The sequence below is a fragment of the Molothrus ater genome, chromosome 21 (assembly GCF_012460135.2).
Source record: "Molothrus ater isolate BHLD 08-10-18 breed brown headed cowbird chromosome 21, BPBGC_Mater_1.1, whole genome shotgun sequence".
Lineage (NCBI taxonomy): Eukaryota > Metazoa > Chordata > Aves > Passeriformes > Icteridae > Molothrus > Molothrus ater.
In genome coordinates, this window is record NC_050498.2 from 5453064 (window position 1) to 5471331 (window position 18268).

Here is an 18268-nt window from a genome sequence, read left to right on the forward strand (position 1 = left end):
AGCTGCTCTCTAAGCTGAGGAGCTGCTCTCCAACTCCTTCCTGCCCCGGAGCCAGGGCCCTTGGGGGGAAAATCCACCCCTGGCATGGCTGGGGAGGAGCAGGGCTGTGAGAGAGGAGCAGGTGCTGAAGGGTTAACAGGGAGTGTTTGCAGCCAGTCCCTTGTCACCAAGGAGAAGCCATCAGCACTTGGGAAGGAAACAAAACACCCAGGAGGGCGATTTCCTCTCCCCAGCACCATCGCAGGGCTCGGGGCACCACCAGGACACTGCCACCACCCCGTGTGGCAGGGAGCAAGGGGCACCAGGTGAGTGTGGCTGCTGGGGAGGTGTGCTGGGGGCAGCACAGGGACAGCCATGTCCCCACCACCCTTTTCCCTCGACCTCCTCCCAGTCTTATGGCAGAATGTGGGGCACCCCGGGCACGGGGGCACGGAGCATCCGTCCCTACCAGTCCAGCGGGCAGTACCTGTACGCCATGAAGGAGGACCTGGCAGAGTGGCTGAAGGAGCTCTATGACCTCGACATCGAGGTGGGCACCTTCCTGGAGGTGCTGGAGACAGGGGCTGTGCTGTGCTCCCACGCCAACCACGTCACCCAGGTGGCAGGGGAGTTTGCCCAGGCGTGCCCCGAGGTGGCCCAGCATCTGCACCTGCCCTCCACCGGTGTCACCTGCAACCTCACAGCACAGCCTGGCACCTTCCAGGCCAGGGACAACGTCTCCAACTTCATCCAGTGGTGCAGGAAGGAGATGGGTATCAAAGGTAGGATGCCAGGCCCCAGCTGTCCCATGTCTCTGTGTTCAAGTCCCCTCCAGCCATTCCATGTTCTGCCATGTGTCCCCCAAACCCAGCACCACCCTGGCATGGGACAGCACCGTGTGCAGGCACCCCTGGACTGGCATCCCTTGTGCAAGGTCCTCCAGGCTTGGCAGCAGCTTTGCAGGGTGCTGGCACGTGGCTGGAGGGTTTGCTTGGGTGCAAATACGCACAGGGAGAATGGCAAAGGAAAGGGTGGATGGCACAGTGTGTCCCTGCCAGGCACGGCACGATCCCAGCCCTAAGGACAGCAGGAGAAGTCCTGGCTCTGAGCAAAGCATCTGTCACCCTGTCCTACCCCCATGGATGCCCAGGGAGGGGAGGGGCACAGAGCAAGACATCCTCAGGGCCCTCAGGCATGGAGTTTTGTGGCTTTGGGATGCCGTGAAACAGCTGTAGATGCCCAAAAGGAAAGGCTCTTCCTCCTTTATCACTTATCCCAACTCTTGTTGAACCCAGCCATATTCCTGGTGGGATGGCTCCAGTGCAGAGCAGCCTTTTGGGTGGGTTTTGCCTCCATCTGTGCCCTCCCTCTGCCCTGTCCCCATCCCCACGTGCCAGCCCTGGCTCAGCCCTGCCCTGCCCTGCCCAGATGTGCTGATGTTCGAGACAGAGGACCTGGTGCTGAGGAAGAACGAGAAGAACTTCGTGCTGTGCCTGCTGGAGCTGGCACGCCAAGCCTCCCGCTTCGGGATGCGTGCCCCGACCCTGGTGCAGATGGAGGAGGAGATCGAGGAGGAGCTTCGGCAGGAGCTGGAGCTGCCTCCCCCAGAGCCCACCCTGCCACGGGGCCCCAGGAGGGCACCACGGGACCTCCAGAACCTCGACCAGATGGTACCGAGGGGCAGGGGGGCATGGGGGGCATGGGGGGGCATGGGGATGGGGATGGGGATGGAAATGGATGGGATGGGCATGGAGATGGATGGGATGGGCATGGAGATGGACATGGAGATGGATTGGATGGGGATGGGCATGGATGGGGATGGGGATGGAAATGGATGGGGATGGCATGGAGATAGATGGGCATGGAGATGGAGATGGGCATGGAGATGGATTGGATGGGGATGGGATGGGCGTGGATGGGGATGGGATGGGCATGGTCACCTCAGGACCTTTCCCAGCTGCCCTGGTGAGGACCCATCCCTGCCACCCTCAGGTGCAGCACCTGGTGAGCCGCTGTACCTGCCCTGTGCAGTTCCCCATGATCAAGATCTCCGAAGGGAAATACCGAGTGGGGGACTCTGACAGCCTCATCTTTGTGCGGGTGAGTCTGCTCCACCCCTGCTCTTGGGGGAAAAGCATCAGGAATTCTGCTCTGCTGCCATGCCCCCATTTCCACAATCCCCCAAAAGGGGCCCCTGTGGGAGTTTGGATCATTATTCCCAAAGCAGGGGAGCTCAGCCCTGTCATAGATGTAGGTATGGATTTCACCATCCACGTGCGTGGGACAAACCCTGACACCCCACAGAACCACAGCCTGCTCTCACCCAGCTATGGGATCCCTGGCATGCTCTGAATCCATCCCCGAGCCTGCCCAAAGAACTCAGCACACCACGAAGGACAGGGATCTTCCAAAAGGATCCCTCACCCTCCTTGTGGTGACAAAACAAACGTGTCGGGATGGCCGCAGGAGCTGGGCCAGGGACACAGCCGCCCTTTGGGACACCTGGTGGCACTTAGGGCCAGCCCACAGCCGCCCTTTGGGACACCTGGTGGCACTTAGGGCCAGCCCACATCTCTCCAAGCCCGGCCGGGCGTGCCACCCCCAGGCTGTTGCCGGTGTCCCCTGGCACGGACATTCCCGCACAGATCCTGCGGGAACACGTCATGGTGCGGGTCGGGGGCGGCTGGGACACGCTGGAGCACTACCTGGACAAGCACGACCCGTGTCGCTGCACCTCGCTCTGTGAGTCCCCGCGTCCCCAAACCCCGCGGCTGCCTGGGGGTGAGGGGTCTGTGGCTGGTCTCGATGCTTCTCGGGGATGTTTTGGCTTTGGTACAGCCACGCCTCGTTGTTTTGCCGGGGAATGTCGGGTTTTGGGGACTTTCTTTGGTTTTGGTGGCCACTAGAGGTCATGTAAGACTTTAGGATGGAGCCGGACCCCGAAAGCCGCTTTGCAGGGAGCGCAGCTTTCTGCCGGCACCCTCGGGGGGCTGGACGCTGAGCCACGGCTGGGTGGGCTTCACCGGGGGTGGGCGCAGGGGACAAGGGCGCTGAGCCCCCCCTCGTTGTCCCCACAGCTCACAAACAAGCCTGGAAAAGCCGGAGCCCGCAGCAGCAGGTGCAGCACGAGGTGCGGCTGTGCCCGGCCGCCCGCAGCCCCCGGCCCGCGCTGCTGCTCGTCAGCCGCTCCCAGAGCCCCCTGCCCCCCGTCCCCTGGGGGGGCCGCGTCCCCCCTGCCACCCCCTCCCCAGAGCGCTGGGGTCGCCAGCCGGGTGCCAGCCCTCGCCCGGAGCCCGCACGGCCCCGCAGGGTCCCTTCGGGCAGGTAAGTGCTGCAGAGATGCTTCCTGCTCCAAACTGCCCGGCTTCAGAGCAGGTTTGGGAGCATCTTTAGAATTTTTGCCCCCTTCTGGAAGTGCCCAGCACCAGGCGGGACGGAGGGGGGGATGCAGCAGCTCCCTGCCCCTCTCCGCTGTCTCTCCCTGCAGGATGCGGGAGCCACCCGCTGTCCCTTTGGGGAGGCAGCTGCCACCATCCCGCTCACCGGCCCGGTCCGGCTCCCCTGGGCTCGGTGCGAGGGGCCGGGCACCCACCCCCTCCCGGCTGAGCTCCCCGAACGGCGCGGGGGTCCCCAGGGCCCCGCACGGCACCAGCCCGGGGACATCATCCAGCCCGGGGACATCCATCCCTGTGGCACCGGCACGGGGCAGGCCCGCGGCTCCCAGCCCACGGACCGGGGCACCGGCGCCTCCGAGGAGCTCCCAGCAAGGAGGAAAATCATCTGTGCTGGCTGCCAGGCCGCAGGAGACGGGGACAGCCAGCACAGCCACACCCCGAGCCCCCAGTCCCTTAAAGGTCCGTGCCCCCAGTCCCCTAAAGGTCTGCGCCCCCTCCTCGCACCGGGATGCTCCAGGAGACTCCCGGAGCCTGAAGAGCCCGCGGGAAGGGAGGCAGGGAGCCCTGGGCCGGGGCCGACAGCCCTCAGCCCGAAATTCCTCCAGCCGAGCCCCGAAACCGGAGAACAGCGTGAAACCCCCCCTCAAAGCCAGCCCGGCCGCCCCCCGGCCCGCCACCCCTCAGGGCCGTTCTGCAGGGGGGTGCAAGGTCTGCGGTGCTGGGGACGGTCCCCAGGGGACAGGGCAGTGCCACCCCGCCCCGAGCACAAGGGCTGGGGGCGCTGAGGGACCTCGGGGGGCAGAGGATGGAGCCGGGGCAGCCTGCGGCCCTGGCAGCGGGGCCGAGGGGCTGCGGGGATGCTGTGGGCACACGCAGCCCCCCGGCTATGCCAGGGTGCTGGAGGAGCTGTCCCGCGGCCCGCAGCCCCTGCGCCCCGTGGGGATGTGGAGCCAGGTCCCCGAAACAGCCGCAGGAGCTGCCCCGGAGCTCCCGGCCCCGGGCGAGGCAGAGCGGCCGGGGGTGGGCGGCCAGACCCCGCGGGCAGCCCGGGCCAGCGGCGCCGCCAAACCCCGGCGGTGCCTGAAGAAGCCCGAGCGGGTGCCCTCCATCTACAAGCTGAAGCTGCGGCCCAAGGTGCGTCCCCGGCGGGACCACAGGCCGGGCAAGCGCCCCTCGCGCATCCCCACCCCGCTGGGGCATCGCCCCCGGGGCCGGCAGCGACCCCCGGGCACCCCCCGAGCCCCCCAGAGCGGCAGCGCCCGCCCCGCGCCCTCCCTGGCGGACAGCGGCACCTGGCTGAGCGAGGAGGATGAGGAGGAGTCGTGGGTCTGAGCCCACCCCGATGGACGGACAGACGGACGGAGCCCTCCCTGCAAGGGTGGGAGCGATGCTGCAGCTGAAGGTGGAGCTGCGGTGCCCGAGGTTTCCCCCCGGTGGGATTCCTGCAGCACAACCCCGGGGGTTCCACCTCATTTTCAGAGCTGCACCCCCTCCTTCCCAAGGGATTTTTTTCTGTCCCGGTAATCCTGCTAAGCAGGCACTTTTGTACTGGTTTGGGTGGAAAAATCCAGCCCCAAATTGATGTTTTCTTCAGTGGGAGGGGTTTAGCCCCCCCTGAAGAGGGAACACCCCATCCTTGACATCCATAAAACACATCTCACATCTCAGTGCTCCCCATCTGCACCGTGGGACCAGTGAGCCCCGTGTCTGACAGCTCCCAGAGCCTCCATGAGTGCTGGGGGGTCACAAGAGGGGACCCTTGCTGACCCCCATGGTGGCTGTGGTCCCCTCTCGGTGCTGGATGTCACCATAATTCTCCAAATTAGGGTCACAGCAGGCACTGCTGCGCCCCATGCCCTCAGCAATGCTGTTTGTGCAATAGAAATGTGCCAAAGCTCCTCCATTTCCACATCTTTTCTGCGTGGGTGTGGAGGGAGGGAGGACAATCCTGATGTGGGCACTGCAAACGTCCCCCTGAGAGCCCCACAATGCCCAGGAGAGTCTCATTTTCCATGAGAGGATGAAGTCAGCCCCACTTCCCTGCAGAGGAGCCGCAAATGTGAGCGCTGGGACTCGGGGAATGCAAAACCTGCTGGCAAAAACACTCCTGAGGCTGGTACAGAACAAGGGGACAGACCTGATTTTTAATTCAATTTCAAAGAAGGAGGTGCAGGGCGTCACAGGCGGTGCAGACACCTCGGGAATCTCCAACAAGGAGTCCAGGGGGGAAAGGGAAGCCAAGTCCAGGCAGCTGGGATGCTCAGTGGGGCAGGAGGAGGAGAGGGAGAGAGGAGCATCCTTGGTGGGGCCGAACAGAACCCAGGCATCCCCTCCACGAGCACGGGGGCAGGCACCTGGCACTGTCCTGGGCACAGCACTGGGGACATCCCAGCCTGGGACAGGCCCAGGCTGCTCTCAGCAGCACCAGGGAGGCGTTGGGTGAGTGGTAAATCTGTAGTAAGGTGTGAGCAGGGCTGCGGGGTGCTCGTGGCTGCTGCCGTGCTCCAATCCCTGTGCCTGGACAGCTGGGATCTTCCTGCCTGGGGTTCCCTCCTGCACCCAGGGTGCCTCCAGCACCACCCACCCCTTCCTGGGCTCTGGGGAGAGGAGCTCTTTGTAGCCCTCGTTTTCCCGGGAGCTGGGAAATGCTGTCGAAGCAGTGAGAGTTGTTGTTATTACTAATATAACTTCCTCTGTCTATAAAGTACAATAGAATATAACAATTATATTTATAACCTTTTTTTTTCTTTTTTTTTCTTCAAAATACTAAATAGATGCTATAAAAACCTGTAACTAATTGTGCTATAAACTGCAGGCTACGGGGTTATAACAAACAATGTATTGGCTTAGTTGTTGATATGTGTACGTGTGAGCACTTTATAAATGCTTTATTATTAGCATTTACCAAGGAATTTCCTTCTCAGACAATTTGGAGGGATAAAGCTCTGGCCAGAGATCGATAAGTGGACTTACATGTGTTAATAAATCCTGTCAGGATGAGCTTGGACAGGGAGCCAGGTTTGCCATGAAGGCGAGGGATGGTGACAAGTGCCACTGCCCCTCCTGGCTGAGATGGACTCATGTCCCCCCATTGCCTTTCCTAATTTTTTCCCTTTTTTTTTTTTTTTTTTTTTAAATTTTGGAGCAAGGGGTTTGATTCCCCAAGCAGGGAGGGAGGAGCAGGGTGTACCCCCAGCCCTGGCACAGGGATGGGGCAGTGAGAGGCACTGGAGCTCAGCTGGAGCTGCCTTTAATGGGAAGCAATTCCAAGAGCACAGTGGAGGAGCTGGGCCATGGACACCTGGCTGTGGTGGCAGAGAGGGCTGGGTGTCCCGTTCTGCTGCCCAGGGCAGTGCTGAGCCCCTCCAGCTCCTTGTGACAGCAGGAATCACGGGGATGGTTTTGCTGGAGGATGGATCAGACGCAGATCCTGCCTCAGCAGGTGAGGATGGTGTTTCCCTGTGTCTCACAGGGACCCGCCATGGAGAAACCACGACCCTCTCGGCCTCTTGCTCTCCCTTCACCACCCCATCACCATTTCCTAGCAGGGGCTGCCCTTTGCCAACCCTGCAGGGCAGGATGCAGGCGAGCTGCAGCTCTGGTGCAAACACAAACCAGAAGATTAAAAAATAATAATTAAAAAAAAAAAAAAAAGTGGGGCTCACTTTCCTATTAGGGATATGCAGAGAGAAAGAAAAAAAAAAAAGCCAAGAATGCAGCTGGAAGTGCTGCTCCAGCTCCCTGTTGCTGCTGAGGCAACATCCCTGTGGGAAAACCCGGACCTGGTGGCCCTGCCGGGGGCACAGGGGGCACAGGGGGGCTGCCCACCTGCCCGGGGCACCCCGAGGGCTGGGATGCAGAGCTGGTCACCTGCTGAGCCCAGGAGCAGAGGTAGCAGAGGCGTGACCTGCCCGGCCAGGAGCGTTCCCAGATTATTTGGTGTTCGCAGGCTGCGGGGAGGAGGAGCCTTCCTGTGCTGGAGCTGTGCTGGGGCAGAGGGGAGCTCAGAGCCCTGGGAAGGCAGGACCCAGCTCCTGGGGATGTCAGGAGCAGGATTGGGACTTGCTTTTTTTTTTCCCCTTTTTTTTTGCTTTCATCCAGAAATTCCACCTGGAAATCTGACCCGACCGAGCCAAGAGACAGCAGCCCATGTAACAGGGCTGCTCTGCCCTCCACAGGGAGAAACCCCAGCTCCACAAGGGGAAAAGCAGAACTCCTGTTTCCCTGTGCCCCAGAGACAGAACCAGCCCCAGAACACCGGGACACAGGTGCTGGATAATTCCCTTCCAGGAGCAGGTGATGAGGCAGCACCAAGCATTGCCCCTGTGCTGCCAGGGCAGAACTGGCAAGGATGAAGTGACAGCCAAAAATGTGGGCACATCTTCCACCCTTCCATACCACGTACAACCCCCTGGGATGGCTTTGGCCTCAAGCTCTGCAGGCTTGCAGAGAGCTCAGGGCCATCCCTCACCCCTCACTATCGCCCTGCACACCCTGCCCAAGGTGCCCTGTCCCCAAATGTCACCTCAACAACCCCGGAGGTGCCTCCAGCACAGCTCCCTCTGCCCGGGGAGCAGAACCACCCCCAGGTTTGGGGGATCCCGGGGCAGGGGGCTCACATGATGGTGCAGCAGAACCATCCCAAATTTTGGGCAGCCCCTGGGCAGGGCTCTCACATGATGGTGCAGCAGAACCATCCCAAATTTTGGGCAGCCCCTGGGCAGGGCTCTCACATGATGGTGCAGCAGAACCATCCCAAATTTTGGGCAGCCCCTGGGCAGGGCTCTCACATGATGGTGCAGCAGAACCATCCCAAATTTTGGGCAGCCCCCTGGAGGATCCCTGGGCAGGGGCTCTCACATGATGGTGCAGCAGAACCACCCCCAGGTTTGTGGTCCCTGGGCAGGGGTCTAACAGGATGGTGCAGCAGAACCATCCCCAGGTTTGGGGGGGGTCCCTGGGCTCACATGGTGGTGAGAACCATCAGAACCATCCCCGGTGTTGGGCAGCCCCTGGGCGGGGGTCTCCTCACATGATGGTGCAGCGGTTCCTGCGCAGCGCGCCCTGGAAGCGGATGGTGGTGTGGACGTGCTTGCAGCGGGCGCAGCCCACGCTCTTGAGGAGCTCGCTGAAGAGCAGCAGGATGTGCCAGTTGTACTTGGCCGAGCACTCGATGTAGCCGCACTTCCACGTCTTTTTCACCAGGTTGGAGACGTTCCAGCGCGGGATGACCCGGCCCCGCTGCAGGTCCCGCTTGTTGCCCACGATGATGATGGGCGTCTCCGAGGTGCCGATGACCCTGGGGAGGGCGGGCGGTGTCAGGGGGGAGGATGGCAGGGGAGGGAGCGCACAGGGACAGCCCACAGAGCTCAACCCATCCCAAAAGGGCTCCTGGCTGTGCTTTGCCTTGTCCCCTTGTCCCTCTCTGTGTCCAGCCACCCCCCCATGTGGGAATCTACAAAATCAGAGGGTTTCGGGAAAGCTGCAAAAGGTTGGCTTCAGAGGTAGTAGAATTGTGATCAGAACTAAGCAGCAGCTATGAGATAGGTCAGCAGAAAAATTATTTAAACTGTAGAAAAGCAAAGACAAATAGAACAATGGTCTGTGTATTAATGCTTGTCTAGAATAACTCCCTAAGCTACAGAAAAGTTTATCTAGTGAGATATTAGGAAGTTTGAAGCTTAATAATAGTTTTGTGCATTGTGTTTTAAAGCTTACAAGTAGGTCTTGTATTTGAAATAAGCAAGGATTGTTTAACCAAAGGTACATGTGCTTATGGTGATTAGATAGAACTGTTAATATGCTTTTGCTTTGTGTGATTGGTCAAAAAATTTTAAAGTAAGTTGTAACATTAAGTTCTTAGTTTGCTGCTTGAGATGTGAGCTGCTGGCATCTTCCCATTGCCATAACCATGTAATGAGGCTGATGCTGGAAAATGAAACAGCTCAAGGCACGTTCCCAGCAGCCCCGTCCTGCTGGTGATTTGTACACAGCCCCCAGCTGGCGACACCCCCATGGCACCTGCAGCTGCTCACCCAGGGCCCAGCCACAGGGGACACCTGCCTGGCACTTTAATGCACAAAACAATAGCCAGGATCAAATCCAGATCCCAGCCAGGCTCCTCAGAGCAAACCTTAACCCTGTTTTTTCTCTCTTGGAGTAAGAGTGAGAGGTGTGGATGTGAAGTGAAGTGAAGTGAAGTGGTGTTGGATGTGCTGCTGGTGTGGAATCTTATAGAGGGCAGCTAATCCTGTTTTCCTGGGAATTCTGTCAGGAATGAGGCAGGAATTTGCTCAGAGCCTTTGTTGGGCATTTTGCAGCTCATTTTGGGCGCTGGCAGCAGAGAATCCTCCAGCCCTCACTGGGTTCCATGGAGCAGGACAGGGAGCAGCTGTGCCAGGAATGGCAACAGAGAATCCTGGGTTCAGGGGAGCCTGCCTGGGCTCCTGCTCCCATCCCTGCCAAGGGGCTTTGTGCCAGTCTGATATCTCCTCTCTGATGCCAAGATGTGCCCCCTTGGTGCAGAACTCCCTTGCCAGGAGCCAGGGGGCTCTGCCACCACCCCAAAGCCATCCCTACCTTGTTTCCAGGATCTGCTGGCGGATGGTTTTGATGTACTCGAAGCTGTCAAAGCAACAGATGTCATAGACCAGGATGTAGGCATGGACACTCCGGAGCCCCCTGCAACACACGTCTGCCCACTCCTGCAAGGGGCACAGAGGGGTCAGTCCTGGCTCTGTGCCTGGGGAATGCCCTGCCCTGCCCTGTTCTGGGCCTGGGCACCCCGAGGAGGCTGCTGTGGCACCAGGGGGCTGCACATTCGCCCAGCACCCACCTCTGCTCTGCCCTGGCCCCTCTGTGTGTGCCCCACAGCTCTGCAGCCACCCCGCCATCTCCAGAGATCCCTTATCCCCCTGTCAGTCCAGGAGAGAGGGAAGAGGATTTGTCAGCCCCAGTTCCACTCCTGAGGGAGGATTGCAGCCTAATTCCAGCCCAGACCTGAGCTGGGAGTGGGGCTGAATGCAGCCCCCTGCTCTGGGTGGATTCATCCTCCAGAGCTGCTAATTAGCTGTGCTAATTAGTGATGCACCCTGGTTTTTGGGGCAGGGTGGGTGAGGAGGATGCTGAGCCCCATCTGAGGTCTGAGGGTGATGCACCAGCAGCTCTGTGGCTCAGAGGGGGAAGGTGACAGCAGGTCTGTCTGGGGGGGACATGGGGACATAAGGGGAGCAGAGACTGCTCAGGAACTGGTCTGTGAGAGCAAGATGTGGATCCAGGGCAGAGGCAGGCAGGCAGGGGCCTCTCTACAGCCAAAATCTGGAGCTGGAAGAAATTAATGCTGTTAGGAAACCCTTGGGTTTCTGGGAACAACTGGATTTTTTTTCATTTTTTTTTCTTTTTCTTTTTTCATGCCATGAGTGAAAATCTGCCTCACTTCAGGCACTTTCCCATCCCAGCAGTGGGATTGGGAATGGCAGCCCCTGCAGCCAGCACTGCAAAACCCTCCTGGGTGCCTCTGGAAAGGAGGAAGACTCTCCAGGGAGGAAAGGCATCACTTCTCCCTGAGCAAACCCCTTCAGGGCCATGAATCAGCCCTTCCCGAGCTTATAATCAGAGTGAGGTGGGGAAGGGGAGTTTTGGGATGTGGGTTGATCTCTGTCACGGGGGCAGCAGGGGAAGGAGCTGGCAGAGGGACACAGCCCCTCCCTGCCCAGCCAGGGGAGATGCTGGGGAGATCCTGGGGCTCAGAGATGCAGGAGGATGGAGCAGCAGCCTCTGGGCTCCTCTGAGCCCTGATACACCTGGCAGCGAGGAGCTGCAGCTATTTCACTGTGCTGGGGGCAGCTTGCTCCGGCCCTGCCACGTCAGGGTGGTTTTCCTCAGCAGTGCAGGTTTCCTGGGATGCTAGAGCTGGAGAAGTGTTGCACTGCAGGAGCAGCGTGTCACAGAGCCACTGGCTCCTGCTCCCCTTCCAGGACAGCACTGCAGGGATGCTGCTCCTGGCACAGAGCTGAGTCCACGATGTTTCCCAGCAGACAGAGCTTTATCCCTCTCCTTTCTCCTCGCACCCATCCCTCTGATCACCCTCTCTTCCCTGGAAACCTCCATCTGTTCCCACTGGCACCTCCTCTGGGGTGCAGCAAGGCAGGGAGCTAATGGAGTGTGTGAGCATTGGCTGCTGTGTCAATAAATTACCCTTTGCTATTTCGGGCTCTTTCTCACGCTGACCTTTCCTTCCCTGCACTCACCCATTAATTTTTAAACCTTCTCCTCGCTCCTGGAGTGCTCATTTCACCTCCTGCCTGATGGTACAGGGACTCTTGGAGCACTACATGGCCCCTGTGGCCCTGGCCCTGCTGGGGACAGGGACACTGTGACTAATTGAGGTGGCCCCACCGGTGGCACTGCCCTCCAGCCACAGCTGGGAACCTCCAGCTCCTTTCCCCACACTGGTGACACAACCTGTGCCCCTGGGACTGGGGCTATGGCGTGAGCTTCACATCTCCTTTTCCCCCATTAACTCCACCCAGAAGCTGTTGGCGCTGGTGGCAACGCTTTCCAACCCCACCCTGCTTTCTGGGGGGGTTTGGAAGCACCTGAGGGGGTGGAGGAGGAGCTGGTGGGTTCAGAGCTCCAGGAACAAGCCCAGGCAGTGCTGGAGGTGGTGATGGCCACTCCCAGGAGGGGACGAGCTCTGCCTGCCTTGGGCAGTGGGTGCCTCAGGGCTCTGCTCTCCAGGAACCCCTGGGTTTCACCCAAATGTTCTGCTGTTGGTTCTGACTGGATCCCCGTGCTCCAGGACCCCAGGTGGATCCCAGCTGTGGGCAATGCCAGAGCCACACTCCTTGGAGTGCTTTGCCACCTCTCTTGCGTGTGTTGTCACCAAACTTTAGAACACACTTTATCCTGGACCCGCTCAGCGGGATCCATGAGGACACAATCCCTCATTTAGCAACCAAACCCTGCCACGGAGAGAGAAACATCCCCCAAAACCGGATGCAGAACTGGAGCCCCACGGATTTTAACAGCAAAACCCCACCACAGGGGGGGTTCACCACAGACCCCCAGAGGTGGAGGCGCCCTCGGGTGCCCCCCTACCTGCAGGGTGTTGACAGGGAAGGCGGTGATGGGGGGAAAGTCCATGATCTGCAGGTCGTGCACGTGGCCGTTCATGACCACGGCGGGCAGGTAGACGCGGCGGGCCGTGGTGGGCACGCAGACCTCGCTGAACTCGTTGTACAGGAACTGCCGGACTATGGCGCTCTTGCCCACGCCCTGGGCTCCCAGCACGGCGATCTTGAAGGTTGCCACCATCCCGCCGCGCTCCGGCCCCGGTGCTGCCCCCGCGGTGCCGAGGCTGCATATTCCCGAGCAGGGGGCCTCAGCCCCATTCAGGATGCATTTCCCCTCCGGGGATTCCCGTCACTGCAAGGCCAAGGAGAAGCTGGTCAGGTCTCAGAGACCTCTCAGGGGGTGTTTTTTTCCCAGCAGGAGCTGACAATGTGCCCAGGGACCTTGGCACTGCAGGACCTCGGGGTCCCCCTTGGAGCCTCCAGCCCCAGCAGCCAAGGAGAGGCAGGATTTGAGCGGGGTTCATTCCAGGAAGGTTCTCACAGGCACATTCAGCCCTTTCAGTACCAGAACAAGGAAAGGCTCTCTCTTTGCTCAGGGTCCCAGGCTGTGCTGGGCCACTGTCACCAGCTGTCCCTTCCCGGTGCTGTCCCAAGCTGGAGAATCCATCTTCCCTGGGCTTGGACAGCCGGAATTGCCTTTTGCGGGCGGGGGGACATCGCTGTGCGCCTGCGAGCGACAGCTTGAGCGTTTCCTTTCAGCCTTTGAGCGGCTGGGCAATTAACGTGATGGGGACTCATTTAGAAGCCAGCTGACAGGGTGAGCCCGGAGCCACCGCTGTGCCGAGGCCGGAGGGGCCCCGGGGCAGGGCCCACGTGTGGGGGGACACGGGGGGATAACCCACACACAGGGACGTGGGAGCTGAGCCTGAGGAGCCCAAACACCGCTGGCACCGGCAGCTGTGATGGGGACGGCACGGGCGAGGGATGGGTCCCGCTCTCACTGGCTCTCATCCCTAGGAAGCAGCTTGTGCTTTATCCCAAAGTGTGGATGCTTCGACCAATTTCTGATGCTCTGGCCCATTTTCCCTGCACCATCCTCAAAGTGCAGGGCAGCAGCGGAAAGTGTCAGGTTCAAACACCCTGTTGTGCCTGTTTGATGGAGATTATTTACCCCAGGGGCACAGCCTGGGCACAGCGGTTCCCGCTGCTGGGCTCTGGAGTGGCCAAGCTCCCCGGGATCCCTTCCCTGGGCCGTGGCTCACACCAGCATCGGGGACCCTGTCCCCGGGGTGCTGGCCCTGTCCCCCCGTGCTGCTGTCACTGTCCCCGTGCTGCTGGCCCTGTCCCCGGGGTGCTGGCCCTGTCCCCGGGGTGCTGGCCCTGTCCCCCCGTGCTGCTGTCACTGTCCCCGTGCTGCTGGCCCTGTCCCCCCGTGCTGCTGGCCCTGTCCCCGTGCTGCTGGCCCTGTCCCCGGGGTGCTGGCCCTGTCCCCGGGGTGCTGGCCCTGTCCCCAGCCCCACAGTGGGAATGTTCCTGTGCCAGGTGCAGGGAAATGGGGGGTGCAGGAGCCCCCAGGCCCGACCCTGCCAGGGCCTTTCTCGGCCAGCAGACAGCACTGTCACTGCAGGTCCCGGGGGCCACCCTGCTGCAGGGACAGCCCCGTCCCCACAAATCCTTCCTCCTCACGGCAGCGTCCCCAGCTCCTCTGCGGGGCCGGAGCCTGACGGAGCGACACAACTGGAAACCAGTGCCCGCAGGGCTCGCTGGAACTGGGGCACGGGCTGAGCCCCGCTGTGCCTCTGCCAGAACCTCATCGCCCTCCGTGCTGGCCCGCGGGGACACTGCACCCCAAAACCATCAGAGCCCGACCTGATGGTGCCCGGCCCTACAAGCAGCTACTGCGGGAAACTGAGGCACAGCAGGGGGACCCGTCGGGGCACCCCTCGGTGGGGTGGCGGGGCAGGGACCATCCCCGGTCCTCGGGCGCTCAGCACCAGGATCAGGCCGGGCTCCGCGGGCTGCAGGGCCGGGCGGGGGCTCGCAGGGGGCTCCGGGAAAGGCGGCCCCGGCCCCCGCTGCGACCTTGGCCACGCTGCCACGCCTGGGGCACTGCAAGGAGCAACCCCTGAGCCCCGCAGGGCGGGGGCGGGGACAGCATCCCGCACCCCACATCCCTCACCCCACATCCCGCACCCCACATCCCGCACCCCACATCCCTCACACCACATCCCTCACACCACACCCCTCACCCCACATCCCTCACCGCACACCCCTCACCCCACATCCCTCACCGCACACCCCTCACCCCACATCCCTCACCCCACATCCCGCACCCCACATCCCGCACCCCACATCCCGCACCCCACATCCCTCACACCACATCCCTCACACCACACCCCTCACCCCACATCCCTCACCGCACACCCCGCACCCCACATCCCTCACTCCACATCCCGCACCCCACATCCCTCACCCCACATCCCGCACCCCCCGTTCCCCGCACCCCCGCATCCAGACCCTCCCGGGGATGCTCCGGCCGCGCTGGGCAGCGCAGCAGCCCCGGCCCGCGGGGTCGCTGGGGCTGGAGGGGATCGGGGGATGCCGAGGGGGGATGACACCCGCACCCCTGTGCCGGCGGGCGAAGGGGCGCGGAGAGCACCGACGCTCAACTTTCCCCCTTGTCCCCTCATGCCAGCCACCCCCGGCCCTGCCCAGCGGTAACTTTGCCCCCCCGTCCTGCCCTTCCCGGCGGATTCCCGTACCTGGCAGCGGCGGCCCGGGCCGGCGGCGCCCCGGCGGGCGGCGGAGCCATGCGGCGAGCCCGGCGCGGGGCGGGCGGCCCCGCTGCAGAGCCCCGGCCCGGCCCGGCCCCCGCCCGGCGCGGCCACACCGGGGGGAGCGGAGAGCCCGGCCGGGGCACGGCGGGAGAAGCCGGGCAGGGATGGAGGCGGCAGCGCCCGGTGGGATGGCGGGGATGCCCGGGCGGGAGGCGGGCAGCGCCCGGGGAGGGATGGAGGGAGGGATGGAGGGAGGGAGGGAGGCAGGCAGAGCTCAGGCAGGGATGCGGGCAGCGCCCGGGGAGGGAAGGAGGCTCTGCCCAGGCAAGGATGCGGAGGATGCCCGGGAAGGATGAGGGCAGTGCCCTGGAGGGAAGGAGGCAGCACCCGGGAAAGGAGGCAGGGAATGCACAGAGCGAGCCGCAGGAATCCAGCAGAGACACCGGCTTCTCCCGGGGCTCTGGGGAGGCGCCGATGGGAAAAGACCCTCCCATGTCCCCCCTGCAGTGTGCTGGGTGCAGCGGCGTCACCCCTTCCCTCCCCGGCGCCCGGCGGCTCTGGGCTCTCATGCCCGCCCCGGACGAGTCCCACGGGCCGGAGTCCCTCGGGGGAGGTGGGCAGGAGCCCTCCGGGGACTCTTGCCCTCCTCCGACACCGCTGCTCGCTGTGCTCGGGGCTCATCGCTTCACCTCCTGCCGTGCCAGCCCCCGGCCCGCGGGAGGGGCTGGGGGCTTCTCTGTGCCCGGGGGTCCCCGAGCCCAGGCCGGCCGCAGCCCCCACCAAAGGAGGGACGTTTCTGTTGCAGTGTCCGCATTTTTGGGTCACCCCGCACGGAGCGTTTACCTGCGTGCTGGACAGAGGGAAGATGCCGCCTGCACCTCCAGGACCATGGTCCAGGCCCCCGGGACACGCTGCTGATGGACTCCCTGCGCCCCTCTGCTCCTCGGAACAGCCCCCAAGGCCACTCCGGCTGCCCGTGACACCGGCGAGCACCGAGGTGTCTGCACAGGGCTGGCGGCGATCGCACGGGCTCGGCCGGGCTCCCCCCAGCCTCGTCAGCACCTTTGGCTGGGGAAAAACATCATCTCCGGGGTGAGGAGGGGGTGCAGGGGCAAACACAACGCCACATCCCTCCGGGGGGACAAGGGGACGGCAGACACAGCCCCACGGCTGGGGGCACAAGGACGCTCGCACAGCCTTTGTGCCACCCTGGCACCAGCAGCAGGCAAAGGGGGTCACAGCCCCTGGCAGAGAGCGGGGCGTTATTTCCCTGCAGAGATGCTCGCAGAAGGGCGATATTTCTGTGTCCTGGGGTTAGCAGCAGCCCGAGACGCTGCTCCCCTTCCCCGCACGGCCATGGAGCAGCGCCGAGCCCTGGAATGTTTCCGGCAGAGCGCAGGGACCGGGCTGCACATGAACTCTCCTGCACAATTCAGGCTCCAGGCTCGGGGCTATTTTTAGCGGTTCCCTCCGAGATGCTCCTCAGTTGCAGTTTTATGTGTGAAATTTAATATACGAGGAGCGGGGGGAGGGGAGTGGGGCTGGATCCCGGCACGTCCCTGCTGGCTGCGAGGTTTATCCCAGTCTGAGCAACACGAGTGCAAGGCAAACCTCAAATCATCCATCCAAGAGTCCCTGTGTCCTGATGTGCAGGTGGCAGCTGGGGACAGGCAGAGATGGTGGCTATGGTCAGCTCCTGCCTCAGCCAGAGCCAAAATCCTCCCCATAGCCCCTGTCACCCCCACAGCCCATCACGGGCTCAGGGATCTGCTGGCATGGGGCAGGATGGGTGTGAGGCCAGTGGGAGCAGCAGGGATTTTGGGGAGCCCACCCAGCACAGGAGGATTTGCCCCAGCTCCAGCCAGAGCAGCAAGGAACAGCTCAGGAGGTCCCTGTCCCACAGCATGGCCTCAGGAACAGGGAAAGCTGTGGGGACCAATCCCCCCTAGAGTTCCCAGCTCTGGGAGCATCACCTGTGTCCCCTGAGCCCCACGGGTGACACTGCTAATGCCAAACCCAGCTCCCAGGGGGTTGGTGTGTCCCTGCTGACAGGGAAATCCACAGCAAATCTGCAAACCCATAGCAGCAGCAGCAAACCCCAGTTCATTCTTGAGGAGCCTCTGGCAGAACAGGGAGGGAGGATGAAACCTTTCCCTTTGCCACAGGACATGAAGGGACAGTAGCAGAAAGGGCACAGCCCTGAGATCCCACAGCAATTCTTGTTCCTGTGGGGCCAAATGCTGCTCCAGGCCCATCCCCAGCAGGGAATGATGATCCCATCCCAAACCAGGGATGCAGGAAGGGACACAACAGCAAGATCAGGGACCCCAAGCCAGCCTGTCATTGTGCTTACCTGACATGTGCACCTGCTGCCAACACAAAACCATCCCAGAGCAGGGCCACACTGGCTGATATGGTACCTGCCCTCCACAGAGGGTGGAAGTTCCCAAAATCCCAGGTGCAGCTCAGCCAAGGCTGGGCAGGGTGAGGGAAAAGGTTGCCCTGCTCCAGAGCAAACCTGCTGCTTGTTCTGTTGGATTTCTGGCCACTTCAGGTACTGAGCTTGGCTCTGGGCTGGCACAGAGGTTTTGCAGCCCAACCCATCTTGCTTGAGATGGAAGAAGAGATGGCAAAGCCCTCTGAAAAACAGCACCAGTGCAAAGCAATCCAAACACACCACTGACTCCCAGGATTTCACTATTTCCCCACAGGAAAAACAGGTCACACTACACACAGCCCCCCTGGAGCACCAAAAGGGCTAAAATGGGTACATCCATCTCCTGCTGCTCATCTGAATCTGTCCCTGCTGCCCTCTGAGATGAGGAGAAGCAGCTCTTGGAGCACCAAGGGAACTTGCTGCCTCCTCCTCCTCCTGCAAGCCCCAGATTTGGGGAGTCTGTGTTGCAGAAGTGCCTGGTGGAAAAAGAAGCCTGGTGAGCAAACAATCTCCTTCCCACCAAATACAGCCTTCAGCCCTGGGCAGAGCCAGCATCAGGGGAATGGCTCCTCTCCCCATTCCCACAGAGCCACACGCAGCCAGAGC

At 61.9% G+C, this 18268-nt stretch overlaps 2 protein-coding genes across 3 annotated transcripts; one reads left to right on the plus strand and one right to left on the minus strand.

The window, feature by feature from the left end:
- The first annotated feature begins 228 nt into the window (after positions 1-228).
- GAS2L2 (growth arrest specific 2 like 2) lies at positions 229-6109 on the plus strand. Its single transcript, XM_036395130.2, has 7 exons — positions 229-305; positions 392-761; positions 1408-1649; positions 1972-2079; positions 2625-2721; positions 3057-3303; positions 3467-6109. Exons 2-7 carry the CDS (start codon positions 404-406, stop codon positions 4704-4706), a joined length of 2292 nt encoding a protein of 763 aa, XP_036251023.1. The 5' UTR covers positions 229-305; positions 392-403; the 3' UTR covers positions 4707-6109.
- Positions 5492-16631, minus strand: RASL10B (RAS like family 10 member B). 2 transcript variants are annotated; one of them, XM_036395131.2, is made up of 4 exons: positions 16069-16631; positions 12474-12800; positions 9954-10078; positions 5492-8673 (listed from the first exon to the last, which is right to left on the minus strand). In XM_036395131.2, the coding sequence occupies exons 2-4, from the start codon at positions 12687-12689 to the stop codon at positions 8403-8405; spliced, it is 612 nt and encodes a 203-aa protein (XP_036251024.1). In that variant the 5' UTR covers positions 12690-12800; positions 16069-16631; the 3' UTR covers positions 5492-8402. The 2 variants fall into 2 exon arrangements, with proteins under 2 accessions (XP_036251024.1, XP_054372990.1); XM_054517015.1 differs by lacking the exon at positions 16069-16631 and adding an exon at positions 15211-15683.
- Positions 16632-18268: the final 1637 nt, after the last annotated feature.